We start from the raw sequence: 15345 nt of genomic DNA on the forward strand, positions 1-15345 counted from the left end.
GGTATTAGCTAGTATAGTGTACAGCAGCTGTACTAACAGCTTTAAATAAACGTTTTTATGTACACAGTCTTTTCTATATTATTATTTATATGTTGACGCAGTTATTATTCTTTTAATTCGTTTTAAACGAATAATTGCAAGCATTCCTAAAAAATTATCATTGTTGATGCTCAAGAAAATTGTGTATATTTGTTAAAAAAACTACAGTGCTTTGAGGTTAGAACTTGTCAGTGACAAGTCATTTAAATTTCAAAATTTTGAAGGGTCATCGGACGACGAATTGTAAATTAAATATTTTTTATATAAGGTTTTAATATTTTCGTGAGAAAGGTTACCTAAAATGGCGGAAGATTTTGGAAGAGAAACACCACCGACGTATACAGCAAATGAAGAGACAAAGACAGCTGGTCAACCACTTTCAGATTTTTTGCTGCAACTTGAAGATTACACACCCACGGTAGTGAAATAAAAAGTTACAATCATTGTTATTTACCTACTATTTCGATGTTTAAACGACCTTTTATGCAGGTACCTGATGCAATTAGTGAACATTATTTACATACAGCTGGCTTCAACACAACAGATCCAAGAATGTAAGCAATCTATGAGAAACAGATTTCAGAAAGTATCAAGAAATTGTTAGAATCCTGCATTTCTTTCATAACAATGTTTTCATTGATTTTAGAGTACGTCTGGTTTCTTTGACAGCACAAAAATTCATATCTGAAATAGCAAACGATGCTCTGCAGCATTGCAAGACACGTGGAGCTAATCAAAATACAAAAACAAAAGGAAAAGATAGACGATACACATTGACCATGGAAGATCTGACACCAGCAGTAGCAGAATATGGCATTATTGTTAAAAAGCCTCATTATTTCGTTTAATTTCAAAGTTCTATGTTATTTTCTCTTATCTTATTTATTGCTTTAACATTTCTTTAAATATATATAGAATAGTTTCCTCAAACATCAATGTAACTTTATATAACAATATAAAAATATATTTATGAAACTGTAAAGTTGATGTAGCTCAAAGTTTGTGTGCAATAGGTTTCACAAGATTACAAAAGCTCAGATACATTACGTTTCATTCTAGAAATCGATCTTAGAGCCTTCTGTACGAAGACATTACTCTTTTATAGTTTTTAAATGCGTGTAAAACATGTACTCCCATAATTGTTTCAAAAGGGTAGATTTTTATATCATAATTAAGGTTTAATTTATCCGTAAATAAAAATAAAATCATCGATTTTAAAAATGTACATCTGCTTCTAGCATAGCGGTCGTGCCGTAATGTAATTTATAAAATAAAACTGTAGAAAAAAATCAAAGAACAAATTTTCTTCAGCTGATTGATAGAAGAACGATGGTGTTTCTCTAGTAACTTTTGATTTCTTCAGGTGTACCAATGATCCTCGCATGCGCTCTATTCCCAAAAAAACCATCAGCCATATTGGTGTGTTGTATTGCTGTCCTCAGTAATTTCGAAGATCAGTGAGGTATTTCTCTGGTTCATTGGTCAATTTCTGCTCTTATCCGTTGTTCCGCGAGCGATCGGGAATATCGATGCAATATTCACCTTAGATAAATCGTCGTTCACGGACTTTCATGACGTTCATGAGCAAAAAAAAGTTTGGTTAATGTTACCACCTGGGTTCACGGAAATCGGTCTGTTTAGGAACATGTCGTATAAATAAATGCGTACTATTTTCATTAAACCGAATGCTCGTAGAGTATCCACATCTTCTACGTTTCTCTTTTTCCGCGTGGCATTACCACTGGTGCTGATTGATCTTGAAAAGAATCACAGCTTTCGGACGAGTACTTTACTTAACGTCTATCGTGCTCCACTATCGAACTCTTGCCTCGTTCTTTTTCATGTATTTTAGTTGCTTTTCGAAAATAACATATCATTCGCCACCGTCACCAGTGTCGGCGTTTAATGCACATGGTTTGTTCGATTTTCGTTGAGCAACAGGTAAAAGTCATCAACACGATTTTTCACGGGTGCACCGATCAACTGCAATTTTGCACATCTGCAGTCATTGTCATGCAATTCTGCAAAACAGAGAAACAATTTTTCCATTTGCAAAGTACATGATACAAATTTCTCTTACCAGTTTCTTTCTTTTCACAAGCAGTCTAATAGTGTTCAATTCTTAATTACCGATTTTATTTTGTTGAATATAATTTTAAAGCAATTTAAGCACACATTGCATCGTTCTTCTTCCTATAATGAAATAGAACATTAAGACTATGTTTATATAATAAGATTTTATTTTTTCAGCAAATAGCTTATCATGACGGATTCTATGAAATTTGGTCCAGAATGGTTTGTAATGTTTTAGTAATACAATAACTTGACATTTCATATTTGTATGTTTTAACATTGTACAATGAATATACAGGTTGCGCAATCTGTCTGGAGACAATTGCAATAGTAGCGGAAGTGGTGGAGGTACTACAAGTTTAACCACCCCGCGTTATCAATTAGCAGAACATAGATACGGGCGGGAAGAGATGTTGGTTCTGTTTAACCGTAATTGTAAACCTCCTGAACCATTGACAAATTTTTCAACATTATATGTTGAGAAAACTCAGCTTCCCTTGGCTCTTATACAAATGACAGAGGATGAAACGGTAATTAAACATATATTCTCATATAGAGTTTGATGCTCCCATCCAAAAAGCACTATATTCAGAGAATACCTAATCTGATTGTTAAAGGAAACAAATATGATTTAAAAATTATTGATATATTTTGTATAATCGTTTATTTATCATTTAAAATAATAATTATACTTGTTTAATAATTGTATTGCTCAGAATGACTATTTCAAGGGATAAACATGGTAAAACTAAAAAATTTCTCAAAGATCATTTCTACGAAATTTTTAAATATCAGTTTTTTTTTTAAATTAAACCATACATATTTTTTAGATAAACCAATTTTCGTAATTCCGTATATTAAAATATTAGAAAAAGGTGTTTAAAAAATCCATACTCTTCAAGACATCCGAAATTTCTTAATACAATACATGCTTTGTTCAAGAAAATAATTAAATTTTTTGATTTTGAAATCTAAAAGAGATGACAGCAGAAAATATTTTTCCGGTCACTATGTTTGCTCTTTCAAACAGTTTTGCTTTGTTCTAAATAACTTTTTTATATATTTATACACTATCAAGATATTCTGTTGTTTCTATTTAAATAATCCACCCTGTATATTGAGCACTGTTTCGTGAAGTCAGTTTGGATCTAAAAATATAACATACTGGAGCCCTTGTGCTAGATCTTCATAGCACTATCCTATCTACTGTTGTATACTTTACATAATCATCACTATTTTGTTATCATTTTACATTTTATTGCATGTTTTTTCTTACTATGCATTTGTTACAAATTTAACAATCTTTGTACAGAAAACTCGTATTACATGTACATGTTTAAGTAGTAGTATGTACTTAATGATAACACAAATTGTTTTTTAAACTCGGAATAAATTAATTGTTCGCATATTGCATTTTTTCAGCGAATGTGGAATGGAGGAATTAATATTAGTAGTCGTGGAAGAGGCGGGAGTGTTGATCGCGGAGGGCGAGGTAGGAGTGGAAGAGGTAGCTTGTATTCGTCTCATTATTCTCGTGGAATTGGTTTCGACGATTCTGGAGATGGTACGCGAATCGAAAGTCAATCGTTCCAAGTACGTAGTTTACACTGTTTCTTCGATGGAAGGTACATTAAATATGAACGTAGCGTTTAAATTGTAAAGTGACAATTATTGGTTAAGCTATCTTGTAGGTAAAATAAACCATTGATCGCCGAAAAAAATATAGTACTCAACTTGATAATTTTTTTAAAACGAACAAACGTGGTACATCTGTTTTAATTGATCAATGATTGTGTTTCATATCCAGGGAAGAAACCGCCCGTTCGATAGGTCCCAAAGTGAACGCGGTTGGTCGGAAAGAAATGGGGCCATAGATCCGACCGAGTGGAACGGTTCTACTAGTCCTAGAAAGGAAATAAGTCGTGGGGCTAGTGGTGGTTGTCTTATGGAAGGTAATTGGCGACGTTATCGTGGTAGTACAGAAGATGACGACGGTTGGCGTAAATGGGGTGAATATACATAACAAATTTTCGAAGCGATTCGATTAACCCTTTCACGCGTGTTTTTTCGGAAATGCACACGGTTTTTAAGTAAATTTTGTTTAGTAACGTAAGAATCTTTTTATCGAATATATATTTAATTATATGTTTAAATACGAATATTAATGAGAATTTCATTTAGTTTTCGATGAACATGGAATCTGAAAATTTGTTATATTATTATGCAATAACGCATTAAGATAACCAAACTATAATGTACTGTGTCAGATGAATATTTGTTTCCAAAGTGTTAAAAATCTTTTATTGTGTGGTACACTTCAAAATGCGTTTATATTTGCGGTAGTTATACTCATACGTGTACACTTCATAGTATACTTCTAATGAGTACCACTTCCTAATTTGGCCAGAATAACTCTGGCTGTACGCTACTTGGTATATATCAGAGCCCGGCCGTACATGTATGGTTGTACGCGTGAAAGGGTTAAACAAGAACTATGTCATCGGTAAAATAAATATTACTTTTAGGTAGAAGCAGTTGGCGCGAAGGTGGAAGTATGGATAGGGATAGATTAGATAGAAGCGAAGGTGAAGGTGAAGAAGGTCGGAATAGTGGCGGGAGATGGGAACATCGTGGAAATCACAGAGCTCCACACGATTCAAGTCATCACCCCCCTACTCGCGTCGCGCGCACTTGGGAGTCAAATCATCATGACAACAATCATGATAATCTTCCTGAATGGTGCGTCTTATGAGTCATGTAACGATTGTTAAAATGTCGCGGGTAGGGACTTGATATCGGTATTATATAAAAGCTATACCGAAACCGATATAATATTGAAATGTTCAATTGAAATTCATTCCAGGGCCACTGAAAATCCCAGCGAAAGCGGTGGAAGTTTCGATGCTTCGGGTGCGTTCCATGGCGGAATGTATTCGGACGACGACGAGGATGGAGTGATTAGTGCGGGTGGTACTCAAGAATCAAGGACTCGACGTGTTTCCGAGGGAAGTGCTACTAGTACAACGAAGCTTGGTAGTGGAAAACCTTTATCTTATAGCTCGACTCAGGGGCAAACAACGAGTCGCGTTTCCAGCAATACACCTAGTACAATCAGTAAGAAAAGGCTGAAGTCGTTAAATCCACTCGATAAAGACGAGACCGTTGAAAGGGAAAGGAGAAACAGTTCTCCGACGAAAGCGTCTGTCACGACGACGGATGGCATCATGCCTGCTAATACGTCGACGTCGACATCGACTGAGACCATTCAGAAGAGAAGCACAGTAACAATAAGTACGGAACAAAGCGAGACTGAGAAAATACCGCCAGTCGATTCGGAAAATAATAAATCTCCCAGTAAAACGCAGGTCAAGGAAGAGGTAGAAACGGAGGCGGCGAAGGTGGAACCGATCGATCCCGTTACGAAAACGCAGGTCCCGTTGCAAACAGAACCTCAAAAGACCGTCGTGCACTGTCCGGGGACAGAAAACGCAAGGAAGAAGAACGACGACGATTTGGATAGAATGAAGGAAGAGGCGAACGCGTTAGTGGCCAAATTGATGGCGGACGAAGAGAGTCATAGGGAGAAAACTGCCAGTGTACCGCCTTCCATTGGTAACCAATCATCCACAGTTCCATCTACAAATGGACAGGAGAAATGGTTTTACCGTGATCCACAGGGTGAAGTTCAGGGTCCATTCTTAGCAAGCGAAATGGCGGAATGGTGTAAAGCCGGTTACTTCACCGCAGGATTGATGGTAAGGAGAACCTGTGACGAGCGGTACACCACGTTAGGGGAGTTGATGAAGATCTGCGGTAGAATACCATTTACGCCTGGGCCTTCTATTCCTCCCTTAAAGGTATCTTTCTGTAGTTTTTTTTATTAAAACAGTGCTGTCCAAAGGTATCTCTCGGGATTCAATTGTTGTTAACATGATAATGAAACGTGGACGAATGTAGTAAATGTCTCATGCATGGTGTCTGCTAACTACTAGCCTATCATGGTCGTCTCTTTAACATCGCGTAGTTACCTTGACGACTAAACGTATGCTGCGCGAAAGAAAGGTTGGAAGGGGAACCAGGCGTCAGGGGCTCTTACGCTGGACAGCACTGGTTTAAGAGGAATTTTTACCTTGTTGGCCGAAAATATAGGTCATACTTAATAATTTCTTTTTAATCCCTTAAGTTTAGAATTAATTTTACATCATTACGTCAAAAATATAATCGAAAAAAGCATCGATAGAATCACACTTCGTAAGTTTCTATTTCAATGGATGTCGCCCACGCTTCATTTGCTTTTTCCCATAATTCAGAAACAGAGTTATACTGCTTGTAATTGTCAAACTTCTCTTGAAATTATTCCCTAAAGATTTTCAATGAGATTCGAATCTGGCTAATAATCTGGCCATGTCGAAACCCTGATATTTAACATTTTTTGATTCATAATTAATTAAGCTATTTCAGCGTTATGTAGTATCCTTTTCTTCCTCGAAAACTTGTTTAAACTTCTTTCTCGTTCGTATGAACCGTTCTTGCTTCCTTGGAAATTTGTTAATATTCATTTAAAGTGTTGTGAAGGTCTCAATGTTAAAACTTTACGAATACATTTATAACGTATTTATCTCAATTCTGACATGAAATAGTATTGATTGAAATTGACCTAACTCCGCAGGAGGATGTTTAATACTTCAAAATTGTAGAAAATATTATTAATAAAGAATTGATTTTGTTTATCCAACAAGGTAGAAAGACCCTTTAACGAAACTAGAATTTACCAGAATTGGATATATATAGAGAGGTTTATTTTTGTTCCTTCTTATTTCAGTTAACGGATCAGGTAATATCTTCTGTTCCTAACACAGTACCTGCTGGCATATCCACGCTACCAAAAGCTGGTATAGAAGACCCACTTCTTCTGCTTCAATACCAGCAAGTGCGGTTGCTACAAAATCAACAATTACTCCTCAGACAAATGCGGGCTTCGGCTATAGCAAAGTTGTCTCAGTCCGAGCACTGGGCGACACTGAGCCCTGTCGAACAGAATCAATTGATCTTTCAATATGTTTTTCAAGATTCCGAGGTCCCAGAGGTGCCAATCTCTACGAACCCGTTTGTACCACACCTTCCATCTCAAGCTTCAAATCCTGTCATGCAACTTTTCTCCCAAATGCAACAGGTTCGTGCAAAACGTAGGACGTTTTAGTACTGAATCGCATAACATTTGTCTACTATATTTAATGTCAAATTTTGACTCTATATCCATAATATCACATTTTTACGATACGTTTATTTACAGGCTAAAACGCAGCCAGAGACTCATTTGCCGTCAAATTCACATCCTACTACTCCTCCCCATCCACCTGCGGTGGATCCCATACAGCAACTTATACAGCAGATGGGTGGTGTGCAGAATATACCTGGAATTCAGCAAACTAGTATTAATTCTGCGCCACCTGCAATGCAAGAAGACAATCCCATAAAATCTTTGTTACGGCAGCTCAATGTCAATGCTAACGGTCATCCACAAACGCCCCATATGGATACTGTTTGGCCCCAGCCTCCACCACAAATAAATCCACAATTTAATGCACAGAATTGGCTAGCACAGGTATATACTAATTTATTTTAACACTTTCGGTGCCATTCTGAATTTTTTACCCATGCTGTTTGATATTTTTGTTATTAAGTATAACGTTTTTATAAAGTTATATAGCGACGTCTATATGTCATGTCCTTTTTAGTAATATCCGAAATTTTACAGGTTGGACCTATACCTGCAGTACCTCCTGGTCAATTGGCTGCCTCGTTATGGGATTTACATACTAAGGAAATAAAGACTGAACAACAGATATTGGTGAGTGGGTCGTGAAGTAAATTAATCATGATTATTCGTAAAATAGAACAGAGAATTAAAACGTTTATATATTACAGGAAGAACAAAATCTTAGGCTACAGGAAGATAGGAAAAAAGAGAAATTGAGAAAGCAAGAGGAATTACAACGACAGGCCGAGGAAGAGAATGAGAAGCGGAAAAAGGAAGAACAAGCCAGACAAGCGGAAGAAGCAAAACGGAAAGATGAAGAACGGAAGAAGAAGGAAGAGGAAAAGAAACGGAAAGACGAGGAGAAGCGTAAACAGGAAGAAGAACGGAAAAAGAAAGAAGAAAAGAAACGTAAGGAGGAGGAGAAGAAACGAGAGGAGAGGCGGAAGCAAGAAGAAGAGAATTCACGAAAAAAGCTGGAAGAGGAGAAGCATAGAAGAGATGAACTTAAAAAACAGGAAGAAAAACAAAAGAAAGAGGAAGAAAAGCGGAAGCAAGAGGAAGAACGAATGCGGTATGGACTTATTATCGTACAATTATGTATAAGTAAACTATTTCTCAAATATTTATACAATTATATACTTTCGTTGCTGCAGAAAAGAAGCAGAGGCGCGTAAGCAAGCCGAAGTAGAAGAACAAGCTCGTCGAGCGGAACAAAGACGACGAGAGGCGGAAGCACTTCGTAAATTACAAGAAAGTACTAAGGCACCCTGGGCGCAGGCACCTCGTGCATCGGCTCCTGCTACTCCTGCTGCTTCCTTTGCTGATATCCAGAGACTCGAGCGAGAAAAGAAAGCTGTGCGTGAGAATTACCTTCAAAGTGTTATTAATCCGTGTGGACAGTACATTGAATCAAGAAATTCCATTGCAGGAGGAACAACGATTTCAACAAATGATGCAACAGCAGCTGGCTCAGCAGAAGGTCATGGAAGCGGCTCAAGAAGCGTCAGTGGCCGATTCTTCTAAAAGATTGCAGTTTAAGTGGGCGGAGAAGGCTACCGCCTCCATCAAGCCTCTGCAAGTGAAGAATCTCGCGCAGATCCAGCAGGAAGAGCAGGAGCGCATCGCCAAGGTAAAGGTACTTATAACTTTTCTCTATACTTAAATTTCGTATAATCATTGTTTGGTGGATTGCAGAGTATTAATAATTTTTATTTACTTCGAGATTTCGTTATAAAAATTTAATAATCGGTCAGTGATTATTATCGAACGATAATGACACGTCGCTGATTATTATTGTTAATCCTTCAGCAACAAGAAAGGGAACGGCAAGAAAAGGCAGGCCAGAAAGAATCGGCAAGCCTGTTGCAGAGTGCCGGGATTTGGGGCACTGCGTCTCAGTGTTTGAACTGGGCCAATTCAAGCACGTCCAGTAGTGGTCAAGCTTGGTCCAGCAATAGTGGCACCAGTGGTTTCTGGGACGATCCCACGCCGATCAAGTCTTCTACGACCACAAAGCAACCAGTTAAACTAGCTGCAACTACAAAAGCTCCTACGACCAACCAGTTACAGCAACAAAGTAACAAGGCGAGTAAGAGCAAAAATAAAAGGGAGGAGGAGCTGGTAAAGAAATTGTTTGAACAGAACACTGCCAAGACTGACGACTTCACGCAATGGTGCAACAAAGCTCTGAGTGGTTTACAGGTGACCGTGGACAGTAAGTTGCACTGAAATTTCTTTCCCCCTTCGTGGTGACGGGATCGATACGATACATACCAGTAATATTTAAGCAATTTGAGTTAATAAATAATGGTACTTTCTTAACTGGTATCGACTGAAACCATATCTATCTCATCATTACCCCTTTGATTTTGTTTGTTATGATTTCACTCGTGGATACATTATATTCACAGTTCCCACGTTCGTTGGTTTCCTGCGAGACATTGAGTCAGCGTACGAGGTGAAGGAATACGTACGAGATTACCTCGGTGATGACAAACGGAATTCAGAATTTGCTAAGCAATTTTTAGAGAAACGTAGCAAATGGCGATCGGCCCAGCGACCTCAAGCTCAAGCTGATGACCTGTGCAAACCGGCACCCGCTGTTAATCCCAATGCACCCGCGGAATTTCAGGAAGTGAAGGTATCGTTAAATAAATAATATCAATGGTCTATGCAACTGAAATCATTTCGATAGTACCAGTTATAATTACATTGTTCAATACGAATTTTGTTTTGCAACATCCTGACTCTGATGATTCATCCTGTATTTAAGAAGGGGAGTGCAAGATTAAATCGATGATATGAAGGTTTTGCACTTTCCTTATAAGTTAACAAATATATGTAGATTTTTAAAAGTTAAATTTAACGATTTTTCAGGGGAAGTCGAAAAAGCCAAAGAAAGGAAAAATGTACAAAGTTGATAATAGGATCCTTGGCTTTAGTGTTACCGCAGCGCCCGATCGCATCAACGTAGGTGATCGCGATTATGGCGAAGGTGTTTGAATTGATCCCGGAATAGTTCTGACCGGTACCATATGGAAATCGTGCGACGCTTGGCCCGACAAATACGGTTCGTTATTTATTTATTGTAGATGCCAAATTACAGTTCTAAGGAACCTGTTACGAGTACTTCGCTATAAAAAAAACGTATATATATACGTACATATATATATTTACACATACACAAGATTTTTGTATCATTATGCGTGATAAGGATAAAACTTGGTTTCTCGTTCTATTCTTTACTCGAGCATTAATGGGCGCCTTAGGACACCAATTTTCACAGCGTGGCATTATTTCCATCTTAAAACGGAACTGAAAGACACTCTTTAAGAGAAAGAACTCTATTGTACATAATTAACTCAAATGAAAAGAAATACCTTACAGATGCAAGACGACACACTCATCTTCTCCTATTTGCGAGGTATACATACGTACACACACAACACCACACACACAGACACACACATTATTGAATACATTTTGTAATATTTCATCATTATTCGTCGCGACAAAGGTAATATGCCGATCGATAACTCATACACGCGGAAACATCGCAGTTGAAAGCAGTATGTGCTCACAAACGAAAAGTAAAAAAAAAAAAAGTATTCAGTGACGACAACAAATTTGTTAAATATGCGTGCACCTGATCGATTGGACATCAGTCAAACACAGTGTTTATGTGGGTGTGCATCGGCGGTTGGACTATACCGAACGCACCGAGTATGTTTTACTATATATATCGCAACATCGCGTTAATACGATCTTTACCATAGATACTTCTCATTGCTGTGTTTTGAAGAATGACGATTATTATAACTTATGTTTAATACATTAAAAATTCCTTTTTTGACCGATTTATCAGCTGTTTTATAAGAGCAATTAAAATATTTTGACTGAACGAATATAAGCGACAATTGTATTGTATTATATAGCCGAGAGGAAAACGAAAGATACTTATTAAAGGCAACTGTAATTGTCTCAGTGGCAGTGACATTTACAAGGGAAGTGAAAACCTCTTGTACTTTCTTAACGCTTTAAATACACTGACGTAAAAGAAAAGAAAGCAAAAAAAAAAAAAAAATAGTACTTGCATATAGTACGATAAAGGGAAAAAACGAACTTCCATTCTCCTGTTTTGCTGCAGAATGAAAAAATGAAGAATATGAAAGTAAGCTCGTCTAATGTTTAGAAACGATGTATTGTCGACTTCGAGAAACTTACATAGCACATAAGAAAGTTCCGGATTGATCACTGCGTGTGCCTACGTGTAGATCTCACTCTCGTCGGCATATACTTATAATAATACCTAAGGTCAATCTAAACCGATAACCGCTGAACGAAGAATTTATGTAAGATTTCATTAATGCAATATTTAAAAAGCAGAATCTTTTTTAAAATTTTAATTGTAAGTGTACATGTTATGTACAAGCCCCACCTCATCTGATACGGGAAGTCAAAGGAAAGAATTTTAGCACGTTTGAAAACATTCATTTTTTCATTTCTTTTTTTAATCAGACTTAAGAATATTTAGACTAAAGGAAAATAAAAAAAAACGACACGAATACTCTGTTCGTAAGCGCGGAAAATGTTGCGACAGATCTGACCGCTCTTAATAATTATAATGGTTGTTAATAAGGTTTATTGATCTTCTTCTTAGTACAAAAAACAAGAGTGTCCTTAGCAGAAGATCAGACCCTTACGTGAAAGATTTATGTATAAATAGATAAATGTACAGTAATGCAAGGATAATTAAATAGGCGAAAACAAATAATTGATTGATATTGTATTAATATTATTATTATTATTATTGTATCTAACGTACAACGTAATAAAAATAAATATTATTATATTTTCAATTTAGCCTTTTCATTTTTTTTTATTCATTATTTTTGGAGCATCAAAAATTTCATACATTTAAAAGGTAATTTGTAAAGTATTTTAAAACGAATAATTCTGTCTGAAAATATTGTAGAAACAATTTTGTATTTGTTCCATACAAACTTAGCTGATTAAGCTAAATTTCATAGAACGTGTAACTCGGTGGTTATGAAATAAAATATAAACCAAAGTCACATTGCACACACATATGTACAGGTACACACATGTATATGATTAATTTATCACAGTATTTTTGGCGCGCTAAGTTCGAAATATTGCATGGATTATGTTATATAAATAAACACACATGATGAATTGTAAATGCGAGCGATTCCTATACATAACATAGGTATTTTTTAATGTCAATGATGCAATATATTTTACATGTGAATAAGCGTTACGGCTACTATAATTATGAACTGTTACGATATTATACGAACACACCAATTCATACGATGTTACCTATCATAATAAAAAAAAATCTCTAAAAAAACGTATGAAACTATTTTTACGAACAGTATGACTGAAATGCGTTTGTGATAATAGGAGAGTGACAATAAAAACTGCTTTTTATCGACTTGTTTCTCGCTAACAATTATATTTATACTTTGGACACTGTATTTTTTTGTTTGTTTATAGATACACGTTTATACAACATGAAAGTATTTCATCAAAAAATTATATATACATGCAAACATTCGATTATTCCTCTGGCGTGGGAAGATGCATTAAAAGTAACACTATGAACGATTTGGTAAACAAGTTGGTAGGGATGTTACTTGATAAAAAAATACACAAAGAACTTGAATGTTGCTTTAGGTTTTACGGATGAAAAGTTACTCTTGTTTCCCTTCACTCTGAGTATGAATAACGTTTATCTCTGTGTAATCTTTTGCAATGTCAATGTACTGGAAACATTTGATTGTCAGTCAGCAAATGAAAGAATAGTTCAATTATAAAGTTTATGACTTACCTTTCTTGGAACAAGAAATTCTAAAATTTGTAAAATAATATAACACAACGATATAACGAGCAAGTATGCTAACACTCCACTTTGAACATAACTTGCCAATTGTTCCCCTAAATTTTTACTGTTTTCTTGTTTTACTAAATTATACACTATCTCAGTTCTTCTAGTTACATTGAACCAGTTGTAAAACAAACTTATCCTTTTATGTGTTTCAAAAGGACACCTAGTATTACCTTCTCTGTAATCTGTTATGGCAGACTCCAACCCCTTAATAAGGGCAGGTACTGTAGGTTCTACTAAATAAATTAAATCTGAAGGTAATACTTCAGGTATGCCTCCAACTTTTGTTGAGATCACTTGAAGACTGCAATAAATAAAAATAATATCAACAAACATTACATAGTCAGATGTTGTATTAGACTTTACATTCGATACTTTACCCGCACGAGGCAGCTTCAACGATTGCCATACAATAAGCTTCTGTGAGGCTAGTGTTCAAAAAGATGTGACCTTTATTTAAGACATGCCTAATTTCAGAATGCTCCAAACTTCCAAGTAAAGTGACCCTATGTTGTAACAAGTTTCTTTCTCGCACCTCTTCTATAAGCCATCTTTTAGGACCATCTCCAGCAATCAGAAACTGTACGTCCTCGTGTCGACTACAAATATCGGGTATAATGCGAGCTAATAAATCGACGCCTTTGCGATATACTAATCGCGACACTATGACTATTGTAACTACAATTAATAATCGACAACGTTAGTAACATTCTGTCATTTGAAGTAAATACAAATATAAAAGAGAACTTACTAAAGTTATCATTTCGTTTACTGATATCTGGCATAAATAATGTAGTATCAACTGCATTTGGTATAACAGAGACCTTCTCTTTTTGGACTTTAGCTCTTAACACTGTATTCTCTTTTCCTGTATGTGATACACATATACAATGATTGCAATCGGCCAACGATATTTCTAGAAATTTATTCGTTAAGATGGCAGATGCATCCGCGAATCCGAAAAGGGAATGATCTGTAAAAATAGTCTGAAATTCCAAATGTAAATATAATACTAAGTTAAACCATGAATAGTTTTGTTTTTAAACAATAATCAACTTACTTTCAGTCCCATTAATCTACCGATTAGCATTCCTTCATGAGCAAGAGCAGAAAATGCAGAATGACCATGTACTATTTGAATCTTTTCTCTTATAAAGATATATCTAATGAGAGGAATGGAGCAAATCATTGTAGGAAGAACACATTGATTGTAGAAGACCTTCACTGGTATATAATACACCTTAAAGAAGAGACAATATAATCTTGAAGTAAAAACAAACATTCTCTATTAGTAAATTGTATACATACATACTTTTAGGCCATTTGTCATATATCGTACTCCGATTCTATTCCCATAAGAGTGCGTAAGCACTACAACCTTATGTCCACGTTCCAGTAAACACTGAGACAAATTAAAAATATGCTCCTCCACACCACCCATGTTGGGATAAAAAAAGTCAGAGACCATGCTGGAAAAGCGTAAAATATATATAAGTATCTATTAAGGGGATTTTTGTTAATATTAAATAGACACGTGTGAAGGTAGAACCATTTTTTTTATTAACATATTACAAACCATATTTTATGTTTTACTGTATTCATTTTCACATCCGTACAGTACTATAACTTATACGACAAAATGATACACGATATACATTCGATGTACTCAAAAACATTCAAGGTTTTTTGAAAATTCTTTTGCATCTATACACGTGGAAATTAATAATTATCAATAAATCCATCATAATTATTTAACATGAAACAGTTTCTATACAATTGTTCCCATTTCTATTGCGAAAAACGTTTCACACTCGTAACAAATTTGAAAAGGTTAGACGGATTATTTACGTTCTTCACGCTACACGATAAAACCATATTTTTTTTTATTTTCTTCACTATAATGAAAAAAAGTGAAAATCCTTTTAATATTATTGTTAAATACTTTTAGTAATATATTTGCTATAATACAAATTTTGCAGCTTTAATCACGGTAAATCCATTCTATCAGCGTGGGGCAGTATGACCCAGCGCAATGTGCAGCAGTGTGGCGGGGAGCACCGGA

At 35.8% G+C, this 15345-nt stretch overlaps 3 protein-coding genes across 8 annotated transcripts; 2 read left to right on the forward strand and 1 right to left on the reverse strand.

Annotated features, from left to right (window-relative positions):
* LOC122401702 (transcription initiation factor TFIID subunit 10-like) lies at nt 1-1021 on the forward strand. 3 transcript variants are annotated; one of them, XM_043404013.1, is made up of 4 exons: nt 1-216; nt 308-457; nt 529-593; nt 686-1021. In XM_043404013.1, exons 2-4 carry the CDS (start codon nt 341-343, stop codon nt 885-887), a joined length of 384 nt encoding a protein of 127 aa, XP_043259948.1. In that variant the 5' UTR covers nt 1-216; nt 308-340; the 3' UTR covers nt 888-1021. The 3 variants fall into 3 exon arrangements, with proteins under 3 accessions (XP_043259948.1, XP_043259949.1, XP_043259947.1); XM_043404014.1 differs by having other exon boundaries at nt 331-457; XM_043404012.1 differs by having other exon boundaries at nt 1-457.
* Nucleotides 1022-1428: 407 nt separating this feature from the next.
* Nucleotides 1429-12132, forward strand: LOC122401756 (GRB10-interacting GYF protein 2-like). Of its 3 annotated transcripts, none has more exons than XM_043404099.1 (16): nt 1429-1501; nt 2290-2334; nt 2411-2642; nt 3535-3705; nt 3920-4121; nt 4638-4851; nt 4976-5969; nt 6935-7285; nt 7406-7717; nt 7871-7963; nt 8041-8444; nt 8527-8728; nt 8802-9008; nt 9182-9587; nt 9784-10013; nt 10250-12132. In XM_043404099.1, exons 2-16 carry the CDS (start codon nt 2303-2305, stop codon nt 10373-10375), a joined length of 4176 nt encoding a protein of 1391 aa, XP_043260034.1. In that variant the 5' UTR covers nt 1429-1501; nt 2290-2302; the 3' UTR covers nt 10376-12132. The 3 variants fall into 3 exon arrangements, with proteins under 3 accessions (XP_043260034.1, XP_043260033.1, XP_043260032.1); XM_043404098.1 differs by having other exon boundaries at nt 8802-9002; XM_043404097.1 differs by lacking the exon at nt 1429-1501 and adding an exon at nt 1576-1670.
* A 711-nt stretch (nt 12133-12843) lies between these two features.
* Nucleotides 12844-15301, reverse strand: LOC122401711 (phosphatidylinositol N-acetylglucosaminyltransferase subunit A). 2 transcript variants are annotated; one of them, XM_043404032.1, is made up of 7 exons: nt 15132-15301; nt 14596-14752; nt 14344-14523; nt 14035-14269; nt 13664-13961; nt 13227-13587; nt 12844-13161 (listed from the first exon to the last, which is right to left on the reverse strand). In XM_043404032.1, exons 2-7 carry the CDS (start codon nt 14749-14751, stop codon nt 13090-13092), a joined length of 1302 nt encoding a protein of 433 aa, XP_043259967.1. In that variant the 5' UTR covers nt 14752; nt 15132-15301; the 3' UTR covers nt 12844-13089. The 2 variants fall into 2 exon arrangements, with proteins under 2 accessions (XP_043259967.1, XP_043259966.1); XM_043404031.1 differs by having other exon boundaries at nt 14860-15301.
* Nucleotides 15302-15345: the final 44 nt, after the last annotated feature.

Source organism: Colletes gigas, unplaced genomic scaffold, assembly GCF_013123115.1.
Source record: "Colletes gigas isolate AHSC1104 unplaced genomic scaffold, ASM1312311v1 Colletes_gigas_Sc00027, whole genome shotgun sequence".
Lineage (NCBI taxonomy): Eukaryota > Metazoa > Arthropoda > Insecta > Hymenoptera > Colletidae > Colletes > Colletes gigas.